Raw genomic sequence first — 26,350 nt, 5'->3', positions numbered from 1 at the left:
AAAAGTCCCATCTTTTGGATGCCTGGCCATCCAGAAGATCTAGTCTCAGGTGCGTCTTGCTTCTGAGATAACTGCTTTGCAGTACGGCTGTACTTTCTCCATAAACTAATATAAGTGTTTAGATCACTATTTTAATTATCTAAACGCTCTTATATTAGTTTACAGAGGGAGTATGAAATAACTGCTGTGCAGTGGGGCGGTATGATCAAGGAAATGATCCAAGATTAGTACGTGTGATTTATTCATCTAATAATTTTTCGAAAGAAATTTATATTAATCTTTCCTTGGCTTTGCTGCCGGTCAGTGAACCATCAGTATTTCCCCTTTTTTGTCCTTGTGGGATTTCTTCAGTATACGAAGTCTGTTGGCATTAACATTCAGTGAAAGAAGTAGGATCGGTTCTGCACTCTGTGTTGGCTGCATTGTAAAATACTCCCTAATTATACATGGAGGTAATATCATCCGGAGTCACATAACTTGTGTCTGATATTCAGTTTGGTGCTAAAATTTTGAAAATACGGATTTGTGGTCATTCAACTTGCGTTTTCGTGTAAATACGGTGTTTCCTCTTGTACCTAGCCGTATGACCTGCTCACATGGCGCGCCAGCTTGGCGGAGGCCCACTTGTCCGTGGCTAAAGTACACACGGCGTTGGGTGACTGTAGCATGTAGGATTTTTTTAGAAAACCCCCTTGCAATTTGTTTAATTGACAAAAGGCCTCAACTATAATGAAAAAAATGGGACAACTAAACCCATTAAGCGTCGCGTGAAGTGCGGCCATCCAGCTATGCCACGTAGCGCAAGCTGGTTGACCGCGGTGAGAAATCTTCTAGTTTTTTTTTAGATTTTAGGTGGAGGTGCCTATGGTATTTTTTAAGTGAAGGTATGCAAAGTGGCGCTTACTGGTAGGCTGTAGCGGTATTTTTTTTCTTTTTTTATGAAGTTGAGGATTTTTTTCTGAGAGGTTTTTTTAGACGGAGGCGAAGACTCTGTATTTTTTAAAAATTAAAACTACGCATGACTTTCTTTCAAGTGACGCCACAGGGTGACGCCACAACCACTAGTGAAATTCAAAGGTAGGCGTACAACCATCACACCAGCACCAATTCACGTTGAACATCTGGAACTAAACTTTATTTAACAATACACAAAAAGCTAATAAATAGGCCAATATGTCTAATGGGTAATTTAGGTGTGGGGCCAGTAGTCAGTGGGATACTAACAACGGGTTAGGCTAAACTAAAGTTCGGGCGCGTGGATAATTTTGCAGAAAAATAGGGGAATAATCGGAATCGATCTCTTGACTTCGAGCGTGTTAGTGCACGAGCCAACCGCAACACCAAGTACATGTTACTTCCCACAAAGAGGAACACTTAATTTTATAATTTTGCGATGACAACTACTCATATTCCTATTTTTCTCTTGGACCGAATCTCTGATAACTTCTTCAAACTTTTTTGTCAAACTAAATATTTTTAGATGTTAAAAAATGAAATCAAAATTCATTTAAAAAAATTAGGCGAAAAAATAGAATTATTGAGATATTTTGACCCGGATTTTCCAGCCCCTTCCGAAAAAAGGGAATAAAAAAATCTCACTTGCAGAAAAGTTTTGTACGTAATGGATAGAACATTATATATTTTCCCCTCAAAAAATAAAAAAAAACATTATATGTTTTGACGCCTTTTTTGGGCCCAAAAAGACCATATTTTCTGGAAACCTGGGAAAAAAGGAGTCTAGAAAAAGAAGTACGTACATTGTATATGAGGTCGGGAGTTCGAATCCCCCAACGCTCTCATTTTATTCTCATTTCCCCCACCGTCCGTGCTGACAAGTAGGACCCACACGTGCTATTGAAGGGCTTCTACTTAATTAAACACAGAGCGAGGGGTGATTATGCAAAAATATGTGCAGGCCCACACGTGTTATTAATGGGCTCTGTTTAATTAAATACAGAGGGTGATTATGCAAAACAAAATTGTGCACGCCGCATAGAGCAGTTCTAATCACTGACAGGGGGGCATAGCCACGTTGTCGTGTCACATAAGCGCAGGATACGTACCATTGAAATTTTGAACGCATCAACCGAGCTAGGGGATGCTCCCCAATAAATCCTGAGCGTTGGATGTGGAATGAGCAGTAGGAGAGGGTGGAAAGGTAAAAGGGAGTATGCGCACGGCTGGGCTTTTTCATAAAAGGAAAAAAGCTAGAAAGGGAAAGGGAATAGGCCAAGTGGCGCGCACGGTCGGAATTGTTCGCTCCCGCGATCGATCGCCAAGGAGTCGTTTCGCTATAACAGCAATCCCTGACAAAACAGAACGGTCTGTAGAGATGAAACTTTAGGCAATAATTCTGCAACTCAAAAAATTCTAAAATTAACAACATAGAACCTATTTGTAATTACCTGTGTAAAAATTTCAAGATTTTAGCATGCTCTATTTAGCCGCAACAAATCAAAACATAACAACTGACTTTTTGTTTCACCGTGGTAACTCACATATTGCAAATTTACCGTGGTAAAGGCTATCTTTGGCACTTTATCGAAAGAAAAATAAATACAAAACAAGGTTGTTACAAAAGGATCAACCTCATTGACAACTATTTCGGATTGTCTCTCGCAAGCTTTTTCTTTAGAGCCATTAAAATAGGATTGAGGTTTTATTGATGCTCACATGAAAACATGAATTGAAGCACAAAAAAGAGCATCAAAAAGCATATATCAAATACACTTAAGTCCAACACATGTTATGCATAGGCATCTTATAACTAAAAAAAGTTATTACGACAAGCAGTCCCGCATAGGCAGGAGAGAATGATGCAACTTTAAAACCATTAACATAAAGAGAGGTGATTTTTTTAACATGAAGATTTCTCTAACCATATTTCCCTCTTTCATTACAATTATATGTGAGATCATAATCAAACTCAATGATATAGCTATCAGCTAAGACTCTTTCCTCGTGATCCACATGCATATAGATCTTATAATTCTTCAAAATAGTGGGATCGACATTAACTCAATGATATAGCTATCACCTCTTCAAACCTACTTTTATCAATATTTCAACCAAATTGAACACTTTAAAATAGTCGGATAATTACTACCTAAAGTCATGACCTCTCCAAGTCACTTTCAATAATATTGCAAACAATGTTATCAATAATAGATTCATGATAAGTCCCAAATAAATTTTCAAAGCCACAAGAAATATCACAATTGTCTCCCGGATAATGGTCATCATAATAAGGACTAGTTGACATAGTCCAATCATCTTCACCGGTGCCTACTGACATATTGTCACCATAAAAAGCAATTATTTCATCAAGTGCTTCATTTTTCTTCACTAATATACTCATCATCTTTATCACTTGAATCATAACGTTTATCATGTATATACAATTCATACTTAGCATTCGCTGACCATAGCCCAATAGCTTCTTCTTGAGCCACATGTCCAAAGTATGAAATGTTTTTGAAAACTTAAGCAATTTCTATAGATTATGTGTGTGCCAATAAGATTGATGCTTTAGAGAAAACTAGCATGCTTAACTTTCAATGCTTTTGGTATTTCGAGTTTTCAAAAAGCAAAAACCTAGAATAAAAAGTAACTAAGTAATAAGATAGATAACAAGGAAATAAAGTAATAGAGTGTAGTGTGGCCTATTATATAGTAGCAAATATTTCCCTAACAACGGTGCCAGAAAAAAGGATTTCCCTGACAATGGTGCCAAAAAAAAGGTTTGCATCCTATAATCTAGGTGTTCTTTTTTACTGGTGTTGGGCCCCCAAGTGTAGAGATTTGTCGCAAGCAGCATTGTGAATGACCTTAAGATTTATTGAACTAGTAGGTGTATTTGGACTTACAAGGATTAATGCAATGTTGCTGCTGAAAAGCCATCAGGACCAACAGTACAACAAAGAGCTCGGATGTACAAATCAATCACATCCCCTTGTTCCACATTTAAATTGAAAAGGGTGTATCTAATATTCGAACAGTCCAGCAACCAAACAAGAACTAAAAATTATCCTGGGAATATGTGCTCCCAGCAGCCATTTCACCTCACTCCCCCTGAGATCCCAGTTCTACACCGATCAAAGAACTAAACACCGAATTCATAGACAGACTTCCCCAGTACCACCACCAGGCACACCAAGAGAGGAACGCTGGCACCAATGGCAACCCCCACATAGGCAACTAACATTGGTGTGATGGTGAGGTATATGGCAGTCAACATTGACATAATCATTGTGAGGCCAGAGAAGACAATCAACAACTTGGCACCAAACAGCATAACGCCGTAACTGACCCTTGTCTCCACATGACCCTTCCACAAAAAGATGCACAAGGCAACAACAGTCGAGCCACACATTGAAATGGCGTTGCAGATGACGAGTATATTGAATGCCTGATGGTGCCCAACAATGGCAGCGCCAGACTGTTGGTTATAGCCGCCAGGCACGGTTAGTGTGACTGCAAAGGTGGACATGCCCATCAGGGTGGCCACAACCACAAGTACGCTGCAAACTATGTTGTGCGCCATCTGTGGACTTGTTCGCCGGTTCTGCAGTGGTCGAGGCTGTTGCTTTGTCAGTATCAGCAGCTTGTGTTTGCCGTAAGTTCGCTGTAAACATGATTCCAGAAGACACAACTTAATACTAAAACTTGAAATTTGATAAAAACAACATATAAATGCTTTGCATGGATTTAGTTTTTTATTTCACTGTATAAACCTAACTTTGTTTTTCAAACGGACAAAATGGAAATCTTCTTCATTTGTTTCCTTATTACAAACATAATTTTGTAGAACAAGTAACACTATTTTGTAGGGCATAATTGCTGGTGTTGGTTTATTTACCTCTATTCCTGTTCTCTGAGAAAGGGAAAATGCGGCATCTTCATCTTGGTTAACCAGGCATGGTTTGACTCTCCGATCATTGAGTAGCAGCAATGCTGCTTGTTTCCCGAAGAGCTTGCCAGCATGATGCAGCGGTGTGTTGCCATCCCTATCCTGTTGGTTCACAATCTCCTTCGGCAGCACATACTTGAGAAGCAATTCAAGCACACTCACCTTGTCATTTATGGCTGCGATGTGGAGTGCGTTTCGTCCCATGTTATCCACCATCTCAATAACGTCAGGGAACTGCTTCAAGAGTTCTTTGGCAGCCTCTGTGGAGCCATAGTAAGCAGCTATGTGGAGAGGAGTATGCTTCTCATTATTCTGTTTGTAGGCTAGAGCGTGATTCTTGTTGAGTAATATGGATACAATGCGTGCATTATTCTTCTCCGCCGCGTAATGCAGGGCATTGTTCCCTAATAAGTCTGACAACTCTACAAGCTCCTCATATCTGTTCAGCACGATCTCCAGCGCTCCTGATCAGGAATAGGTTATTGTAGACCTTCATTGTTGAACTAATGACTATGCTATGGAAAAACTGTAGATAGCGCATTATCCATGTAGCTAAACATGTTACTTAAACATTTCTTACTTTTTATGGTGCCGTCAATATTGTACATTGGACGTATCAGTACGATCAACACTGCACACAATGCTCAGAAAAATTAAGTGTAGTTAATAGTAGTGCCCTCCCTCACTGGTAATAGTTCAATACATGTAATAGTCCGATAGGGAGCAGTTTTAGCATGCTCCCTCTTACCCCCTTTTTTCACATGAGAGGTAAGGGTATGTAGTAGATCTGAACCGTTGATCACATTAATTAGTGGTCGGATTAACTCTTACCTTCTTACCTCATATGTAAAAAGAGGGGGTAAGAGGGAACATGTTAAAATCTGCCTTCACAGAATGCAGAATGAGCTGATGTGTATGATCATGAATAGCAATCCTATTTTTCCTAAATTTCAATTGCAGGTTCTTTTTCCCTTTCAGCAAATCAACAACACATCACAATTTTTAGTTAAAATAGGATCCGATGTTTGTTACTCTTCAAAAATTAAGTTACATACCAAACAATATTTATTAAATTGCAGTGAGGATTCCACTACGATTACCTTTTGAGATAAATTCTTCCCTCCTCCCTTCCCTCTCAATTTCAAATAGGATTGTGTTGAATAACTCAGCTTACACATGAAGATATGGGAGCGCTTGATTGAAGAGTTTACTTTGGAAGAAATTAGAGAGGCAGTTTTTGAGAAGAAGCATAATAAAGCTGCAGGGGCTGATGGGTTTCCTGTGGAGTTTTATCAAGACTTTTGGTAAATTATTAAGAATGATCTGAAGGAACTTCTTGACAAATTTCACAAGGGTGAGATGGATACTGAAAGGTTTAACCATGGAATCATTGCTTTGATTCCTAAAATGCCTAATGCAACTGTTATTCAGAAATTTAGACCCGTCTTCTTGTTGAATGTGAGTTAAAAAATACTCACCAAAGTATTGGGCAAAAGACTGGGACTGATTGTTCACAAAGTAATTTCTTTCTCTTTTTTATAGCAACCGGCAGGAGCGCTGCCTTTTCATTAAGGGGGAAATATATACAGAGTGGCATGTTTAGGGGACATGCCGGAAACCCCAAGAAACTCACACCACATGCAAATTACTCATGCAAGTGGTTAACTCTTGGTCTAAATGCTAAATCTCTCTACGCAATGTCCTCCATGGTTAGGTGAGCCACCTCAATATACGTCATGCTTATGCCATTGAAGATGCGCCAGTTCCTTTCCTTCCAAACATTCCACATGATGTAAATGATGTGGCTGCTGTGAAACCTTTTAGTGTCTTTGCTGGAGGACCTTAGGAGACCTTCCCACCAGGCATCAATGGAGGGGATGGTAGTGACGAGACTCGGACTCAAATGGACACCCTGCCAAGAGAGCACCGTGAAACGGACCGCCGCGGTGAAGGGGTAGTCCTTGCACAAATGGGTGGCCGTGTCCAGGGAGCTCAAGCAAAGCTAGCAGATGGGGTCGTGAGCCAGCCTCGCAGCACCAGGCAATCGGTTGATAGGATCCGGTTATGAAGTACCAGCCAAGAAAAGAGCCCGCATTTTTGTTCCGCGTGGGTGCGCCATATCGTGTTCGTCTCGAATGTGCCGTGCCGTAGGATCCGATGAACTGGGCCGAGTAGGCGGAACTCGCCGTATATTCTCCGTTGGGGGTCCAGATCCAGGAGATTGAGTATGAGCAAAGCGGGTCCAAGACCATCCGGGATACAATGGTGGCCAAGTCAATGAACTCCGGTAGGTGGTCCAGCAGACGCAGACAGGCGTCTGAGCGGATCTAGTTATCATGTAGAAACTCCTTGTGGACCTTCCTGTTCTTCCTTGTTGCAATGGCAAACCGGTTAGGGCAGCGAAGACTTAGAGCCCCAACCCCACTCCAATTATCATGCCAGAAGGTAGCCTTCATTCCGTCACCGAGGCTGATCTTCATGGAGGACCGCAAGAGGGCCATATCCGTCGAGTCGCAAGGTAGCTGAGAGCCATCCCACGGCCTACCGGGGTCCACCCACTATAGCCATGGCCAACGAAGACGAAGGGCCTGGCCGAAGCACTCCGGATCCGCAATGCCGAGACCACCAAGGGCTTTGGGGCGGTAGACCGTCTTCCAGTTGACAAACGAGTGACCGCCGCCCGCAGTCTCACTATTGTCGCCACTCCAGAAAAACCACAAGAAATCTTGTCAACCTTGGAGCGGGCCCATTTTGGGAAGGGGGTGACCGTCGAGTGAAGTGGCAATCGCGATAAGGATGGCTTTGGCCAAGGTGACCGTGCCGGCTCTGACAATGCTTGTACCCTTCCAGCCTGGCAGTCACACGACAATCTTGTCGATGAGAGGTTGCAGGTGGACCTTCCGAAGGCAGCAGTATAGCAGGGGGAGCCCCAGATAGCGTCCCAGGAAAGATCCAAGCTTGGCAGGGAAGTTGGAGAGGATGTCTTGGAGATCAAAGTTTTCATAGCGAATGGGGAAGACCTCCGTCTTATCGAGGTTGGTACTAATTTGCTAGCCTCCCCGAAGCAGTCAAGGATGGATCGAATAGCAGCAAGCTCGGTTGTTGGGGTGGCGAAGATGTCGGCGTCATCCGCATACATGGAAATCCTACACCGCGTGGCCCTGGCTCTAACGGGCAAAAGGACACCTGAGTCCGCCGCCAAACGAAGGAGGTGTTGTAGGGGTTCAATGGCCAGGATGAAGAGCATGGACGACTTGGGGTCTCCTTGCTGAAGCCCGCGCCGGTGAGGAAGGGGATGCCCGGACTCCATTGAGGAGGATCCTCGAAGATGAGGATCCGAGTGTCAAGCAAATCCACTCCCACCAACGCGGACCAAACCCAAAGTGGTCTAAAACCTCCAGGAGGTAGACCTAGTTCGCCGAGTCAAAAGCCTTTGAGATGTCGAGCTTGAGAAAGAGGCTTGGCATTTTGGATTGGTGGAGCTCTTTTAAGAGGTTCAAAACGAATAGGAAGTTGTCATGGATGCACCTCTTTTTGAACGCGTTCCGACTCCTGGAGATAATATCGCCCAAGATTAGTGCAAGACAGTTTGCGAGGAGCTTGGAGAAAATCTTGGAAAGGCTATGGATGAGGCTGATGGATTGGTAGTCCCCAATCCCGGTGGCATCCGCCTTCTTGGGGATAAGAATGATATTGACGGTGTTGATTAAGCCTGCACAGTCGCCATGCAGAGCCACCAGGTGAAGGATGGCAGCAATAACATCGGCCTTGATGATGTCCCAACATGCCTTGAAGAAAGCCTCGATGAAGCCATTCGGTCCCGGTGCCTTGTCAGAGGGCAGCGAGGAAATCGCTTCCCGGATCTCTACCTCGTCAAAGTCAGCATCAAGATCGGAGAGGTCATGTCAAAGATATCCCAAGGCCTCCCAGTTGACTTGGACTGGGCGGGGAGGTTGGGTTCCCAGGCGACCACTAAAGTGGGCGTGGAGCTCTTTCTCTTTGTCCTCATGTGTGATAGAGGATCCCCAAAGGCGTCAGAAGGGACTGAATGAAGTTCTTCCTCCGACGACCGTTGGCTCTGATGTGGAACAGCTTGGTGTTAGCATCCCCAGCTTTGATTGAAGTGAGACTAGACAATTGTCGCATCTTGATTTTTTGGATGGAGAAAAGGCCAAGGTAGTTGCTCTTCAGCTCACGCCGCAAATCGGGGTCCAAGGAGGATAGCGGGCGGATCTCCTCAACCACATCAAGCCGCCAAATGATCTCCTTTGTAATCGCAATATGTTGCTCGAGGTCGCCAACCTTCTGGCAACACCAGATCTTGAGAGTTCTCGCAAGGCGACTGGGCTTAATGTGGATCCGTCGGATGGTGTCAGATGCGATTATGGGCCTACGCCAGATGCTCGAGACCTTGTCTTTGAAATCGTCATATTTTAACCAAAATTCCTCGAGCTAGAAAGAAGGCTTGTTGGTCGCTTGCCTTGGAGAGACGCGTGGTCAGAGCATATGGGCAGCTGGGAAAAGAACATCCCAGTCATCCGAGCAAAATAAATGGTCTATCTTGGTAAGCACAGGATTCTCCTGGTCACTGGACCAAGTGAAGCGTCTGCCATTTAGACGATGTTCCTTTAGCTACATGTGGCCGATGGCCGCCCGAAATTTTCCCAAGAGGCGGCGATTGATGTTTAGGTTGTTTTTGTCGACCGCCTTGGTGATCATATTGAAGTCGCCGAGGACGAGCCACTCCCGACGGGCCAGTGGCTAGAGGTTTTTCAACTCGTCAATGAACACAAGCTTGTCCGCTTCACCTTGAGGCCATAGACACAAGTGAGAGTCCAGGGAGTACCCTTGGCACACATGGTGATCATGGCAGAAATGGTGGACGGGGTCACGTGAGGCTCCGAAAGCACAAAGAAGTCGTCGAAGGCCTCCATGAGCATACCTCCATGGGTCCCGGTTGCAGGGAGGACCATGTAGTTGTTGGTGAATTGGGTACCAAGCAAGGTCAAAATAAGGTTGTCGTCGACGTGCTGGAGCTTAGTCTCTTGTAAACACATGATAGTAGCGTGAGAGTCGCGGGCAACATTCCGCCGTGCAGGGTTGTTCAAGCCTCGAACATTCCAACACACAAGGTTGACGCTTCATTGTGCCATTTAGGAAACTCACTGAACGCGGTGATGAAACAGAAGCCGATTGAAGATGGCGTTGTAGAAGCGAAAACACATTGCATGAGTAGTAGGGGTATAGAGAAGCAACAGGCCTCTCGTGACAATAGAGGCCTCCCTGCCAGAGGCACACCTAGGGATACAGTGGTGCAGCAGGACACACACAGACTCCAGTCTTCACACTCGAACGACCTGGAGAGAAACTTGCATACAGATGTGCTGAACATCATCAACCAGGGGCAGCTCCTTGCTAATCTTCTTTCCTGTCTTCTTGGCACCAAAACTATTGACTTGTTTGACCAAGGCTTGAATGGCGCGGACAAAGTAATTTCTGAATCTCGGACTGTTTTTTTTTTTTTGCGGAGGAATCTCGGACTGGTTTTATTAGTGGAAGATACAGAGTAGAAGGTATTGTAGTGTTTCATGAAATTATACATGAGGCGTGTAGCAGAAAAGTGGAGTTTTGCTCAAACTTGATTTTGAAAAGGCCTATGACGAAGTCAAATGGCCTTTTACATATCAAATGATGCAAGCTAATGGGGTGTTGGAGATGTTTGGTGTGACTGGATGATGTGAATTGTCAGAGGTGACAGGTGACAGGGTTGCAGTTGAACTTCATGACAAGATAGGCAGTTATTTTCCAACTTTTAATGGAGTTAGACAAGGGGATCCCTTATCACCTTTGTTATTTTGACATAATTGCTGATGGGCTTGAATTATTAGTTACAGAAGTTATTGCCAATGGTCAGATCAAAGGGCTGGCTTCTCATTTGGTTGATGATGGTGTGGCTATACTTCAGTATGCTGATGACACTATCTTGCTGACTGAGGATGATTCTGAGAGTGCAAAAAATCTGAATTCATAATTTGCATTTTTGAGCAAGTGTCAGGGCTGAAAATAAACTTTCATAAGAGTGAGATTTATTGCCTTGGAGAGGCTGAGGATAAAAAAGAGGTTTATAGTGAGATCTTCACAGGCAAGAGGCATAATGTGATGTTTTACTAGGTTGTGGTGTCATGGGGGTTGCTGTGGCAAAGCCCCTAAGCTTGGCCTGGTAGTAATAGCTTTTATGTTTTTGTTATTCTGCTTTTATTATCTGAACTTTGTAAAACTTGGCGGTTTCTTTAATGGAAATCGATGGGGGAGGCCCGTTGCCTCCAAAAAATTTGTCTGAATACTTTTTATTAACACGTAATAAGAAAGGGTAACAGACAACAGTGCTCGTCATAATACTAAAATATTACCCTCTCCACTAAATAATACTCCCTCCGTTCCTAAATACTTGTCTTTTTAGAGATTTCAAATGGACTACCACATACGGATGTATATAAACATATTTTAGAGTGTAGATTCACTCATTTTGCTCCGTATGTAGTCACTTGTTGAAATCTCTAGAAAGACAAATATTTAGGAACGGAGGGAGTATAGTGTATCTCATAAACTCATGCAAAATTAAGGGTGTTACTCCCTTTATGACCCTATTAAATATCTAGCTTTCTGTATGTTCGCTACGAGCATGCATTGAATATATATAGTACTTTAGAGACAATAACTAGGGTTATTATATTGACTTAAGATATTACCTTTGTCTGTGTGCAAGACACAATACACAAATAGGTGGAGTGTGAATAGCTTAATAAAAAAATGGAGATAACAGTGTGATGTTTACATCGCCCCATGGCTTTCTGCTGCATATTTATGTGCCATGTGTGTTGTAGTATGACAATTTTTCACAAGCAAGTGATGTTAATTTTGGACGGAAAATAAATGAGATTGAATGGAACTATGGAAGTCAGTAAACTTGCTTACGGATGTTATCTCCCAACACGGATTCGTGCAGAGGATTGGCCTGAGTGGACATGAATTCCACGGCCATCTTCTGGTCAGCAATCTTCTTGACAACATACGTAAGGCCATCCCTGACAGCAATGTAGAATGGTGACTGCCTTGCTGCGTTCGACATGTGCGCGCATCCTGGGTTGGCCTCCAGCAGCTTTAGCGCAATATCCGACTTTCGCTGCAACACTGCGTTGTGCAATGGGGTGTTACCTAATTTGTTTGCCATTATTATAGGACCCTGCAGACAAGAACCAAATTACTCACTACAACAAATTTGATTCATTGATGAACGTGAAATGTCACAAAAGCTCAATTTGTATACTGTTCGCCATATTGAAAAAGATAATGATAGAATGTTAAGCATCACCAGGCGTTAGCCTCATGTAGCCACCGATGCAAAATAATTGAGGCCACTCGTCTAAACCATCTCCTATTCGATGCATGTGCTGAAGCCACCAACTTTATTGGGTCCCATTTTCTATCTCCCTCCTTTTCTTTTTTCCTGAGATCTTTTTCTCCATGGCCCCAAATTTCTTTCCAAACTCACTGTTCTCCATCTCCATGGTAAGAAATAGATCCAAACTTATCCCCCAAAACTGGTGAAGATTTTGCTTCCTTCCTCAAATCAGGCACCAAGTTTTTTTCTCTCCCCCCAAATCATGCCGCAAGTGAGCTCGTCCCAAGCACCATGAGGCTCGACCTGGTTGTAGGTTTGCTCGATCCGTCCATGTGCAGTGTGCTGAACTCTGCAGGTTGCATGCCACAGGGTTTCGGATTTCATTCCGAATTTCTGATATTGTCAATTTATTGCGTAAACTTTTATGACTTTGTAGTGGTCCAATCTTTGAATCGGTAGGCACTAGATACTACCTCATTCCCCAGTAGTTTCCGACCAAACTGAGGGATAGAAAGACTCCTCTCCAGTGATGTAGGACCCACTCACATGAACAAATGTTAAACCCAAAAGAATATACTTAACATGATGACATTTTGGTTTGTGATGACGTGCTAGCTGTGGTGATAGCATCATCGGTCCAAAATGGAATGGTTGCATTGTCTTTTTTTTACTTTATAGGTTGTGAATTGAAGTGTTTCATAGTTTGAGGTTGTTTATGGGACGCAGTCACGCAGCCATGGTTGAAGGTAGTAAGGTTCTAGAAAAAGTTATTTTGATGGTGTATAAAATTTCACCAAATATCAGAGTAAGTACCTTTGCATACTGTGGCGTAAGTTCCAGGTTCATCACTTTAGTACGTCCGATAAGCATATTGACAAGGACGGAATTGCCAGATTTAACTGCAAGGTGCAACGGTGTGTCCCCGTCATCATTCCTAATGACAAGGAGTACATCATGTGTACTGACAACATCCCCAGCGTACTCATGGTACTCCCTGATGAATTCTTCAGTAGCCGTCCATGTAACCTCTTTGCCATGATCTAGCAGGCTGACCGCCAGATCATGCCAACCATGTATCACTGCCTCATGCAGCAGCGTGTTCCCTTCCTTGCCCTGCATTATCAGAGGCTCCTGCAAATAGAAGTGGAATACCAGTACTGATTCCCAGTAACTAAAATTTGATTGCCATTTGTCAGCAATGTATCTGGCTAGCAAAGACTTTTTTGAAAAGGTGCTAGCAAAGAGTTGAGGTGTACTTCCTTTGGTTTCTAGCATCTCAAATAATTTGTGCTTTTGGTACTGTTGCCTCTAATTATGGACAAATACTAACCGCTGGCATAACATTGTGTTGCCAATCCAACACGATAAATGGAAAGCTACCCATCAAGTACCCAGCCTGTGCACGTGCTCAAACTCACTTGTCCCGACTCCTCATCCACCGCTATTTCACACTCACACTCACTCACTACATTGCCATTCAGGTAAAAAATGACTAAGTTGCCATTGGCATTGCCAGCTGTACCACTGCTTAATAATCTACTAACAACAAACACTATTGTGTACACAAGTGGAAATATTAGCAACTATAAGTTGTACCAGTGAAATTAAAATAGGATGCATGTTGGTATGATGAAAACCTTTAACTTTAAGTTGGGCTCGATTTCCTTAGCCCAAGCCATGTAGTGCATCAAATGATCTACCACTTTCACATGGCCTGCTCTCACCGCCAGGTGCAATGGTGTATCCCCATTAATATTCTTACTGATGATAAACCCCACATTCCGGTTCGTATAGAGAAGCACATGATGAACAACGCAATCATTTCCTTTTGATGCTGCGAGGTGGACGGCCGTGTCTCCTCTTATGGGTGTCACTGAATAAACCCCTTCGGGACAGTCAGCGAGAAAATTTACCAGGCTTAGCATGTCCCCTTTGTCTATTGCATTACTCAATGCTTGAGCCATGGGCTCTATTGGAATCTGCAATGGAGAAGATGATTTTAATCCGCTAATTCATTTCAATGTGATAGATACAGACCAGAATGTGAGAACAACAAATGGTATTCAAACTCAGTAAAGGAGCAAAAACCTTTAGGCTATTGAATCAGGATGAAAGGAACCATAACGGTAAGAAGGCGTGAGACACGACCTCTATAAATAATTATGTACAATAGATAGTTAAATGGTTTTGCATGGCATCAGTATCAGGCAACCAGCCCCTAGCAAGTACAAATTCTTTTGTAGGAATTACAGAGCAAGGTTATTCAATTCACCTGGTAGGCCCATGCAGTGTGTCCTTCTTTGTTAATCACGAATGAGTTGATTCTCGGATCATTGAGTAACCACAGTATTGATGGCCCCTGGTGGAGCCTGGCAGCATGATGCAGCAGTGTGTTGCCATCATTATCCTGTTTGTTCAAGATCTCCTTTGGCAGCTTATACTTGAGAAGCAACTCAAGTATGCTCAGCTTGTTGTTGACGATGGCGATGTGCAAAGCGTTTCTCCCATCTAAATCCACCACCTTAATGGCATCAGGGCACTGCTTCAAGAGCTCTTTGGCAGCCTCTGTGAAGCCATACTTGGCAACAATGTGGAGAGGGGTATGCTCCTCAGTGTTCTTCTTGCATGCCAGAGCAGAGTTCTTGTTGAGCAACATGGATACCATGCGAACCCTGTTGTTCAACGTGGCATAGTGCAGGGCATTGTTCCCTGATGAGTCTGTTAACTTCACAAGCCCCACAATATTGTTCAGTAAGATCTCCAGTGCCCCTGATTAGAAATATGTCCTGAATTAAGTAGATAGTATATGATGGACGCAGATTACCATTATATATAACGGTTACTGGTAGTGAATTAACTAGTAATTCTTGTATCAAAGCTACAAGAAATAGGTAAAATGAGGTAAACAGATGTGCAAACTTCTATCATTAAATTTGAAAGTGATGAGGAACAATAGATGAGGAAAAAGAAAAAAAAAATCACATGCCACATCTGTTTGGCTACTTCTAGATACTTCCACTCTAGTGTGGTATTTCTTTTCCTTCCTTTACCCTACCTACTGTTTCTAGAGTTCTCTAGTTATAAGTAGCTTTGAGTAGAATGGTGAATCCTAAGTAATGTTTTCTAGAGTGTTCCAGCTATATAAGTAGAATTATGTGAAGGCTTCCCAAAGCCCTATAAATAGAGGTCCTCACCTCTAGTTTGTAACCGGATTATGTAACCACTACCTATAATAGAACTTGTTGTTCTTATCTAAGATCTTGGACTAGATCTTGTGCTCTAGGAGTTTTGGATTGAACTCCTGCTGGCATATCTAGCGCAGCACGTTGAAGTAGTTCCTTCAACACTTGTGTTGTACACATTGTAGCAGCAAGGTCCTCCACAACCTTGTGCTGCTTCAGAATGTCCACAGGAGAACAATCATTTCTTCAATAAATTATACTCACTCATTAATTTATCTAGCATTCCATCATCTTTGATTAGAAAAAGTTGTAGGAGAACATTTGACAATAACACATTCATTCAAAAGAAAGAGCTTCTATGGGAACAGAAATGAAAAAAAAATCAGACAAACTGCCAGTAACAGCAATTCGGTGATCCCGATTAAGCGATCACCGCTGAACCTAGCCAGATTGCATAAATAAGATTTCAAACTTAAGAATGAAGTAATTCAAAAGTGCTACCACATCACAGATACATTCTTGCCCTGGTGGTAAAGGAAGCACACCTCATGGTGTGGTATAAAAAAAACTGAAATTTTCACTAAACAATGGACACCAGAAAAATCTTGTCCAAAATAAACTCCAAGAAAATTGGTTACTTGGTGATAACAGGAAACCTTAAAAGTATCCAACCATACTTCCAAAAAAGATTAATCCTTGGATGGCCGCAGAAAACAAGTTTCTGGAAATTTTCACATCAACATTTGCCAGGCATCTAAGCAACATTTTGAAATTATGATGTAATGCAAAGATGCAAAAAGTATTGGTTTCAACAATACTTTTGAACAAGAAATGTATGCAGTTTTGTTTCTTTAGATCAAAGGCATTAGGCCCGGCTTTAAATTAGTAGTCAGAAACGGATGATACAAAGTGCTTACAAGCAACAAACAAAAGAAACCAAAAAGAAGTGCAGCTTGAAATACTGAGGCCATTGTCCACCACTGCAGCCATCGCCAACAAGGAAGCTAAGGTCTTGGGGGAGGAACCACCATATGAGGATTGTGCCCCCATCCGCTTTTTGACTCTCTTTTAGAGCATGGCTAATAATAGAGCTAGCTGCTGGCTCTATCTCATTGCCACATCACCGATAATCAATCTAATAGCCCACCCTTCATTGTTATCCACAGATAAATACTATGTCATTAATACCTAGCCCACCTCATTCTCACAAAGTTTGTTGGAGCCTGTGCTGCTGCTGGCTACAAATCTACAACCCACTCCCTTCTCTCTCATCTCCTCTCTCCTCCACCTCATCATAAATTTGATGTGCAATACTTATAGCCCACTTATGTCATGTTATTATACTTGCTCTTATGTAATTTTGTTTTTATGTGCCATCTATAACCTTTTCATCATGTAAAGCTATTGTAGTTATTATTCAATAAGCTTTATAAACATCATAGGAAGAAAGACCGAACAGGGATGGTTTTAACGGTAAGGGGCAAAGAAACACATACTATGTGAATTAATGACAAAAACGAAAGCTAACATGTTGGTATTTGTCTATTTCAGAATCTCTATGATTTTGTCGTGCATGCTCATGTGGCAAGCGCGAAAAATGGTAATTTTATATGAATTGGGGTTTAATTTTTAATTTCTAGGGAAAACAAACAATATTAATTGCCCACAGATGCATATTTATAAATATGCTTACATATGTTATCATGCAACGCGGTCTGGTGCAGCAGAGCAATCATACAGGTGCCAATAGTTGAGACAGAGCCTGTCGACAACTGGTTCGTTATCTCCGTGTTCAATGCTTCTGCACATCTTGGGTTGACCTCCAAAAGTTTTATTGTGATGTCCAAGTGACGCTTAAACAGCGCATCATGCAATGGTGTATTCCCTTCTGTGTTTACCATTATGGTAGGCTCCTGCACACATGCAGTATATTACCTACTTATCAAGAAAACATTAATCCAAAAGGAAATATTATGATTCATTCAATAGTGATTTGAATATGTTCATTAATTGTGTATATGTTTCCATCACATCTGTATATGATGGAAACGCTTGAATTCAAAGGACAAATTGTGTTAAACACATGATTAGGCTTGGTTCAGTAGTTTCTTTTTTTTTACATCGGCTTGGTTCAGTAGTAGATTAAATGGTGGTGAGTCAATGAACACCGTGTCTATATCCGGATGCTTTATGTTCTGGTACAAAGTTTGAATAAATGTACTACGTACAATCAAGTAATCAACCTGTTGCACATTGAGCGTAGCTCAGATGGTTAGGTTCCTTGTGGTGGAACCAGCCCACCAGGGTTCAAGTCCTAGACTAGGCACTGGTCATCGCATTTTCCTGCATTTATTTCAGGCTTTCCAGCGATGTTCGTTCAGTGGAGGAGACGTTCCCATTGACTACGAGGCGCAAGTGGTGACTTCGTCAATCTCAAGATGTGATGATGGTTCGGTATCTCGGATGTGCTCATAGGAGTAGGGTGTGCATGCGTGCGTTCATAGGGTTGAGTGTATGTGTGTGTATGTGCGCATCTGCAAAGAGGCTGTTTGGTTGACACCCCAGCACGCCCTGCCAATTCGTGGGCAAGCCAAAATTTTGGCGCAGCTTTCAGCTGCCCACGCCCCTGCCAATTTTGGCGAGAAAATGAACTGGAGAAGCCCCCCACGTCCTGGGCGAGCCAATTATTTGGTGGCCATTCAAAGGAGCGCCAGCACTTGGTCAACTACCAAATTTTTGGCTTGGCAGCTGCAGGCTCCAATCCAAACAGCCCCTTGTACTGTGTTCAAAAAAAAGAGTAATCAACCTGTTTACCACATTTAACTGCAACATGTATGCCAAGTTAACCTACACAAGCTTGGCATCTACAATGTCCACAAAATGCTGATGCAACACATGTCAACATGTATGCCAAGTTAACCTACACAAGCTCGGCATTCATAATGTCTACAAAATGCTGATGCAACACAAGTCATTGTAGATGTTGATGCCAAATCAAAATTTCTAGACTGGTGCCCTGCCCCAAAGCTGATATGTCGTTCTGTTTCAATGCTCTGCTAAGGTGGGAGACCGTCTGTGGTACCTCGAGGAGATCTTGCAACACAGCTCAGGGTGGTTGTTCTGCTAAGGTGGTAGGTCGTTTGTGGTAGCTCAACGAGATCTTGCAACAGGGGCTTGCGGTGGTGGCACCCTACGGCGAGAAGGATGCCCTTGTGTTTGCGACGGCGACCCAAGGTGAGGCCATGCCAAAAAGGAGGCAGGTTGGCTTTGACTGAATGCTCGCATCTTCTACCTCTAGCGAGAGCTGGTGGTGCTACTGCGGCAAACTCTCCATCCCAAATGGTCTTGCCCCCGGTGATGGAGATCGGTTCCAGATTGGAGCCTCAATGGGTGGCAGAGATGCCTAATGAGGAGCGACGTTTGTAGGGTGCTCGGCATGGATGTGACTTGCGCAACAACAACGACGACTGGGGATGAGCGGTGCAACAGTGTGCGGTGCAAGATTGGAGCTGGTATTTCAGCATCTCGGTTGGGTATTCTTATGCACTGGTTCACCTCAATATACAATGAAGTAGTAACTGTGTCGTGGAGGGCGTCAATGGTGGCAATGATGACACATGCCATGTTGTATTGGTGGCAGTGTACTTAGGCTGTTGGTAAATGCAGTGGTCTTGGTAGACACAAGGGTTGTTCGGTGCTTTCCTCCTGTATGAGGAAATCCAAGATGCCTCTTCATCTTTCGATGCAAGTACGATCATGTGTGTGGTGCAATGGTTGTGTTCATCAGTGCATCGGTGGTTTCAACAATGAAGTCAGTTACCAAGGTGCACTGCATGGTGATGATGATGACGTTTGTGTGTGGTTTCCTTTTTTGGAAGTTCTAAACAGTGTTTTCTTTCTTGTACTCTCGTGGATATGTCTGCCGGTGAGGGGCCTAGCCTAGCTAGATTGTGGGTGTATTTTCTAATCTTGATTTTTGCATAAATGTTTTCAAACTAGTGCACTTCTTCCAGCTTAATTAACAGATGAGGCAAAGTGTCCCTCTGGTTTGCAAAATAAAAATGTACTTAACTCAAATAGAATGCATATTGCTAGTGAGCTGAGAACCTTTAAGTTGGCATTGATTTTCCTTGCCCACCCTGAGTATTGTATCAGGTGCTCGACCACTTCTAGATGGCCAGCTCTCGCCGCCAGGTGCAGTGGCGTATCGCCATCATTGTTTTGACTGACCATGAGCTCCATATTCATGCCTGCATGGAGGAGGAAATGGTGGACAAACAAAGTGTGTCCTTTTGACGCCGCGATGTGAAGTCCTGTATTTTTCTCCGCCTTTGTCGTCGAGTAAATTATGTTGGGTTTGACAGCAAGCTCTTGTAGGCTAATTATATTTCCTTTGTCTGCTGCTTCCCTAAACACCGGATCCATGAGATTGTCTGCTCCTGTGTTCAACACCTGACGAATGAAAACTGCATTGGAGAAGACAATCAGAATCAAATTACTCGTTCCTTCTTTTGTTTCTTCTGTACTTATTATTGAAATCCTGCTCCATTTTTGTATTAATAGAAAGAAAGAAAAACACTCTACCCAATCCATCATACCAAAAATGATAAACCAAGAGCAAGAACAAGCCTCAAAAGTCAGAACCACCAGCTAACTTAAACTTAGCACCTTAACTGGATCATGACCAACTACAAAAATTTATACCAAGCATAGGTTCCCTGTCAGATAGGAAGTAGCCGCTCATTGGTAGTATTAATATAGTTTAGTAATTATCTCGTAAAAAGACGTGAGTAAGATCAAAATATCCACCACAAAATAGCAACAGTCAGCAGTCAATAAAGTTACTTGGCAAGGAATTGTCTAAACAAAACCAAAGCACCAGATATCTGCAAATCAGAACAACGGCTAAGACTAAAACAGCATATCTTATTATCTGTCAAGGCATGTACGTGTTGGCTACAAATTTCTATTTGGTACTTCTGTAGATGTAAACGGCCTCAGAAACGTAACTCAAATGATGTAGCTAATGAAAAGGACCAACCACTATTATCAAGGCAGTGGGGCCAAAGAATAGCAAATATCATTGACTTTGATGAAAATTGGTATGGCACCCTATGCATTAATATGCCCTGAACCCAGCATGATTAAGTCACAGTTCCTGATCCGACTACCTATGTAACTTATGCAAATGATTCCAAACCTAACATGAAACGACTAGAATTGTAACAAATTATATATGCTCCCAGTATGGTAAAAAAAAGGGTAGAAGCTACTGGTAACATTAAAGACGAAAAAAGAAAGGACACAGAAGCACACCAACCTTCCATTGGGACACAATAAAGCGTGGCTGCTTAATTTAACCTTGTATCAGATAATTAACAAGCTTGGAAGGAACATTCGTAGGTGGTGGTGGAAACAGGCTTTTATTCATGATGGACATGAAGAACAAAAGCAGTACGTATGCATAAATATGTAGCAGAGCCCTTATGATCTATTCCTTTCTTGTGTTGAGAGCAAGTTGATGCTTATGCTTTACTTGTGTGCTAGCCCTGGCAGTGCTTTAGTATACTTCTTCTTAAATGGGCTGACGCTTTTACTTTTATGGAGACTGATGCTTGTACATTTTTAAGACTGATATTTTTAGTTCTGTTTAGATGACCTAAAGTTTTTGCTGTTCTACTGTGGGCTCATGCCTTTTCATTTTGTTTATGAAATAAGGGTAAATATACCTCCAGACCTGTGGCACTTCATTACTGATTACCATTCACCAAAGCATATTTCTTAAACATTGTGAAACAAAATGCACTCGCCAACAGTAGTATGGCCTAGCCGTGGGTCTCTCTCGGTTGATGACCAGGTTTGATTCCCACCAACCAGGACTCACAATTTTGCGGTTATCATTAGTTATTTCCAGGAATTAAACTCATGATCCATCACTGTTGTTGGTCTTGATATAATAACACCGCCCAACTGTGTCATCTTAAAGGACCTGCACTTGACTACTTGGGTAGCTTGCAAGCGTATCTAAACTATTTATAAGGGGACAAACAGATCCCAAGCTCGGCGGGAAAAAAAGCATCCTTTTTGTATTTGAAAATTGAATGCTTATTGGTGGAGCTATGAAAGAATTAAGCCTACACGTGCTAGTGTATCTATGCTCAGTGGCCAGCTACCAACACAATGTTATAAATTTGTGAACCACGAGCACGGGTATACACATGACCTGCAACAAGGTTGAGAACCATGGACACTGCGCTCATACATTGTTATATATAACCTCAAGGAAAGACTGAAGCTAATCAAAGAAAGTAAAAAAAAAACAATATATCAATGTTCCTGTCCCACTTGAGATAAAGATAACCAAAACCTAAGCAAATAATAAATATATGTTTTTTGGACCATATACTTAACCAAACGAAGCATTGCTAATGGTTTGTTAGCTTACCGGCTTACCCGTGTCTTCTTAGAAGCAGACACATATAACCTGAAAAGAAGCGAGACAAACAGTGTCAGGTATAACTTCGCTGCAACTCTGCCCAAAATCTCTTCAATTCCGACAGGGAATCCTATGTTCAGAGAGCATACAGGTATTGACGCCAACACAGCAACTGAACGCGGGGTGGGTTCCGAGCTAGTGACCAAATTACTATACCTGTGCCTGACGTCTGTCATGAGATTTCTCACATGGTGCGTGGATCGATGAAGAGCGCAAGGTGACGGAGCCGCCGGTCACCGTCGTCGCACGCGTCCCTCCGCATTACCTGCAGCGGGGTTAAGACGCCGGCGGCCAGCGCTAGGGTTTCCTGTCCCTTCGCCATTCTGAGGGGTTTTTTTTTTGGTGTGCTAGAGAGCGAGAGACAGCGAAGCGGCGGGGTGGACCGTGGTCCGTGGACGAGACGCGCGGCCATGAGTGTCGGAAACCCTCGCCTACAGCGCCCCAGGCATGGGCCGGGCCCTGCAAGGCTGCAACACTGTTTTCTTCTTTTCCTTTTATACTTTTTTTGTGTATACTTTTTCTTTTTGAAATGTTAAAAATTAAAAATGCGAGTAACTAAAGAAGGAGTACTCCTTCTCGCAAAGGTCATCTGAGGGTGGGCTGAGGGCGTGCTCTGGGCGCTCGCTTCGAATTTTGTTTCTTTTCGCATGTGTTTTCGCTTTCTAGATGTTTTTTTTGCTTTTTCGGCTTTTCAGTTTTTCACCCGTCTTTCATAGATTTTGGACAAAAAAATTCGGAAAAAATTAGTACAAAAAAGTGTTTTCTTTTTTTCTTCTGTGTGAGGCGTGGTCGTGCCTCTCAAAAACGGAAAAAAAAAGTGGGTTTTCTTTTTCTACTTCCACGAGAGGCACGGCTCTACCTCTCGAAAACGAAAAAAAACATGTTTTCTTTTTTCTTACTTTCGCGAGAAGCAGGGATTTACTTCCGCACATAAAAAAAACATGTTCTCGTTTTTTTCCTTACACGTGCAGTCAGGCACGATCGTGCCTCTCGGAAATGGAAAAAATGTGTTTTCTTTTTCCCTTCCGCGAGAGGCACAGATTTACTTCTCGTGTAGGCATGGATTTGCTTCCACGAGAGGCACGGTCATGCCTCTCGGAAACGAAACAAAAACATTTTTTCCTTCCGCGAGAGGCACGGGCTTACTTCTTGTGGAGGCACGGATTTGCTTCCGCGAGAGGCACGGTCGTTCCTCTCTCCGAAAGGGAAAAAAATGTAATCCGATTCAATTTTTTCATGAAGAAAAAAGTTCGTCAAAATCTATCAACATGAGATCTAGTTTTAAAGATCTTGACGCGAGGAATCCAACGGTGAAAACAGTTCGACATTTGGACGAATGGTTTAAGAGATAAAACATTTTGAATAAACGAATCCAAAAAAAGAAAAACTCTCAGGTTGCAGTGCGCCACTTGTTGTAACATGAGGAGGTGGAAATGACATTTAAATAAAGTGCTCCTTAAATAATGATTTCGGTTAAAAATCTAACGTCGGATTGTTAAGTGGGGACCTCCTATATGCTGCTTGTTGCGGCAAGGAGTCAGCATTTTGCACAGGAGCAGCTCATCTGGGCTGGCCCAACTTGCCGGTGCGCAACGTTTGCAAGCTGAAAAATCACGAAAATGAAAAAGGAGTGCCAACATTGGGAATTGAACCCGCGTCTTCCTATTGGCAATGAACTAGCCGCTACGACTAGCTAGTTCTGATGCTAATTGGGAGCGCAAACCTAAAGAAACTAACAGTAACAACAAAAACTTAAAATATGAGTTTGCAAAACTACGATGAACTAAAGTGTGAGTGAGGAATCGAACATGGTACCTCGCACCAGTCAAACAAGTATCTAGTCACTATAGTTTCTAAGATTTCATGTCAAAAAAGGTAGCCCGGCATATATGAACTATAAGCCACGACAAAAACCCTTTTTTTTAATTTCAAACATGACTTTCTTTATGAAAAAAGTACATATTTTTCTGTAACGCAACCGTTTTATAATTTTTGAATAAAAAATTAAAAACTACTCCCTCCGTCCCATAATATAAGAACGTTTTTGACACTAGTGTAGTGTCAAAAACGTTCTTATATTATGGGAGTAGAACATTGTGTGAAAAAGCAAACACTTTTTGGGAATAAAAAAAGGAACAATATTGAAAACAATAACATTATTTGAAATTGCAAACTATTTTTTTAATGTGAACACTTTCAAAATTGTGAAAAAGAAATAAAAATTAGCACATTTTCGGGATCTCAAACATTTTTCATAAAGGAAAAATAAAATGAAAATCAGAACATTTTTAAATTTGAGAAAAAAATTGGATATGCGAACATTTTTCGAAAAACAGAAATAAAATTTAAAACCGAACATTTTGCAAAAATTACGTACTTTTTCAAAGCTCAAATATTTTCTGAAAAAACGTACTTTTTGAATTTGTGAATAGATATTGAAAATAGAATATACTTTTTGAATTTGTGAACAAAATTTGGAAACAGGAACATTTTCTTAAAACACAAACATTTTTTGGGAACCTAAAATATTTTTTGAAAAGGAATAAAATTGAAAACAAGAACATTTTCTAAATTAAGAACAATTTTCTGAAAATATGAATATTTTAACAAAACGGGCAAAAAAATTGAAAACACTGACATTTTTTGAATTTATGAACAAATTTTGAAAACAATAACATTTCTTGAATCTGTCAAAACAATTAAAAGGGGAACGTTTTTTGAAATTTCCTGAGAAAATTTCATATTTCTGAACAAAACTTTAAAATGCAAAAAAAAACTCAAAATTTTGTAATTCTAAACTTTTTGAGATTTTCGAACATATCTAGATAAAAATGAAAAAGTTTTCAAATTTACATTTTTTTGCAATTGCTGAACAAAAGTTGAAAACAGGACATTTTTCCAATATATGAACAAATCGTAAGGAATCCGAACATTTATCTAATGTGTGAACATTTGTTGAAAAAGAAAAATAAACTTAAAAGGAAAAAATAAAAGAAAATAAAAAAGATAAGATAAAGGAAAGAAGAGGAGAAAGGAGATAAAGAAAAAACAAAAAAAAGGAACAGGAAAAGGAAAAAAAATCGGCTAGAACCTCCTAGAAGGTTCCCAAAACCGAGAATCCTGGAAACGCTTAACGGGACAGCCCACCCGGAACCGCACCGACCGGCAAATATGGTTTTCCTATTAGTGCTAATAAGTCTGACGTCTCAGCAAATAAAGTTGTCGTAAGCATGAAAAAAATAAGTTTTCATGCTTAAAAATCTGACATTGTATTTATAGCAAATTCCTTTTCTTTTTACTTTGTTATTGTTTTTTGGAAACACTTCCTAACAAACGTCCTGCATGATCAATTCGTCGGACTGGTCGCGCACCACTGATTCGTTTTCCAACTCACGGCCTAAATTGCCTCCAGAATCCTAGTTAGTCCTTGTAAACATGGGCTACATGTAGCCCGTTATCTCAAAACAATGCAAACAGTATTTGTCAAGTTTCATATAAAGCAGAAAAAACTGGAAAACAAAAAAAATGAAAAAAAACAAAAAAAGAAATAAAAAACACCCAATGAGGGCATGTCCAACGCCGACGCTAGTGCAAGGGCGCCAGGGTAGATATCCTGTTCAACTAGCAGTTCCGCTTTTAATTCCTCGCATCCCTCAAGCACCGATGCAAGAAGTAGCAGCGAGCGCTTCAGCCATTCTCGTTGTGCGAGATAACACACGCCGATTTTATTAGCGCCTATAAACTAGCGCCTTGCGTCGAAACAAACCAATTCTTAGATAGTTTTCTAATTTTATGATATATTTTTATTTCCCTAAGCGCCTGTATAAACGGCTTGCATTGAAGATGCCCTGAAGCGCCTAGTGTACGATACATTGCGGCACTGGAGTGCCCACTAGAACACCCGTGGAAAGGGTAACCTTTGATTAGTCGATTCATCAAGGCCATTTGTGCATAAAGAAGATCCATTGAGAGAATAAAACACACCCAAAGGTAAGGCGAACACATTCCCCATTCTGTGAACTTATAATCGATCAATGGACTACTGACAATTGGGGAGGGCTCCGACCCACAAACAGGCCCCACGTCGCTCCCACAAGGGCGACTCAGGCGGCGCCAAAACCCTAGCCATTGGCGGCTCTTCTCTCCCTCGTCGCCTCCGGCGGCGGCCACCGGCTCGGCGCGCAGCCGTGGTGAAGGGGGGGTGAGGATGTGCATGTCTCGTGTGCTGGTGACGGAGGTCACTCGTCGATGCCGGCAGCCAGGCCCCTAGGTCGCACGGGCAGCGAGGCCCCGGTGGTCGGATCTCGCGGCGTGGGGAGGGCCCCGTCCTCTCCTCACCAGATCTGATATGAGGCGGTCGC

General features: G+C 42.1%; 1 protein-coding gene across 6 annotated transcripts; it reads right to left on the bottom strand.

Moving 5' to 3' along the window:
- Positions 1 to 3,932: 3,932 nt before the first annotated feature.
- Positions 3,933 to 22,366, bottom strand: LOC125547246 (serine/threonine-protein phosphatase 6 regulatory ankyrin repeat subunit C-like). 6 transcript variants are annotated; one of them, XM_048711209.1, is made up of 11 exons: positions 22,146 to 22,366; positions 21,939 to 21,977; positions 19,601 to 19,959; positions 17,187 to 17,406; positions 14,584 to 15,080; positions 13,949 to 14,290; positions 13,125 to 13,442; positions 11,885 to 12,152; positions 5,490 to 5,540; positions 4,859 to 5,373; positions 3,933 to 4,624 (listed from the first exon to the last, which is right to left on the bottom strand). In XM_048711209.1, exons 3-11 carry the CDS (start codon positions 19,916 to 19,918, stop codon positions 4,103 to 4,105), a joined length of 3,051 nt encoding a protein of 1,016 aa, XP_048567166.1. In that variant the 5' UTR covers positions 19,919 to 19,959; positions 21,939 to 21,977; positions 22,146 to 22,366; the 3' UTR covers positions 3,933 to 4,102. The 6 variants fall into 6 exon arrangements, with proteins under 6 accessions (XP_048567166.1, XP_048567170.1, XP_048567164.1 ...); XM_048711213.1 differs by having other exon boundaries at positions 21,947 to 21,977; XM_048711207.1 differs by having other exon boundaries at positions 19,601 to 19,901; positions 21,947 to 21,977.
- Between the last annotated feature and the right edge of the window lie 3,984 nt (positions 22,367 to 26,350).

Source organism: Triticum urartu, chromosome 1, assembly GCF_003073215.2.
Source record: "Triticum urartu cultivar G1812 chromosome 1, Tu2.1, whole genome shotgun sequence".
NCBI lineage: Eukaryota > Viridiplantae > Streptophyta > Magnoliopsida > Poales > Poaceae > Triticum > Triticum urartu.
Note: the sequence above shows the minus strand (reverse complement) of the source record. Positions and strands in the feature narration are given on the sequence as shown.

Excerpts from the sequence above, each read along its gene's own strand:
- LOC125547246 (XM_048711201.1), bottom strand. Across the intron at positions 5,541-11,884 it reads CGTGTTGGGAGATAACATCC|TGTTGATCGTACTGATACGT; the intron begins GTAAGCAAGTTT and ends CATTGTGTGCAG. Across the intron at positions 4,625-4,858 it reads CTCAGAGAACAGGAATAGAG|CGAACTTACGGCAAACACAA; the intron begins GTAAATAAACCA and ends TCATGTTTACAG.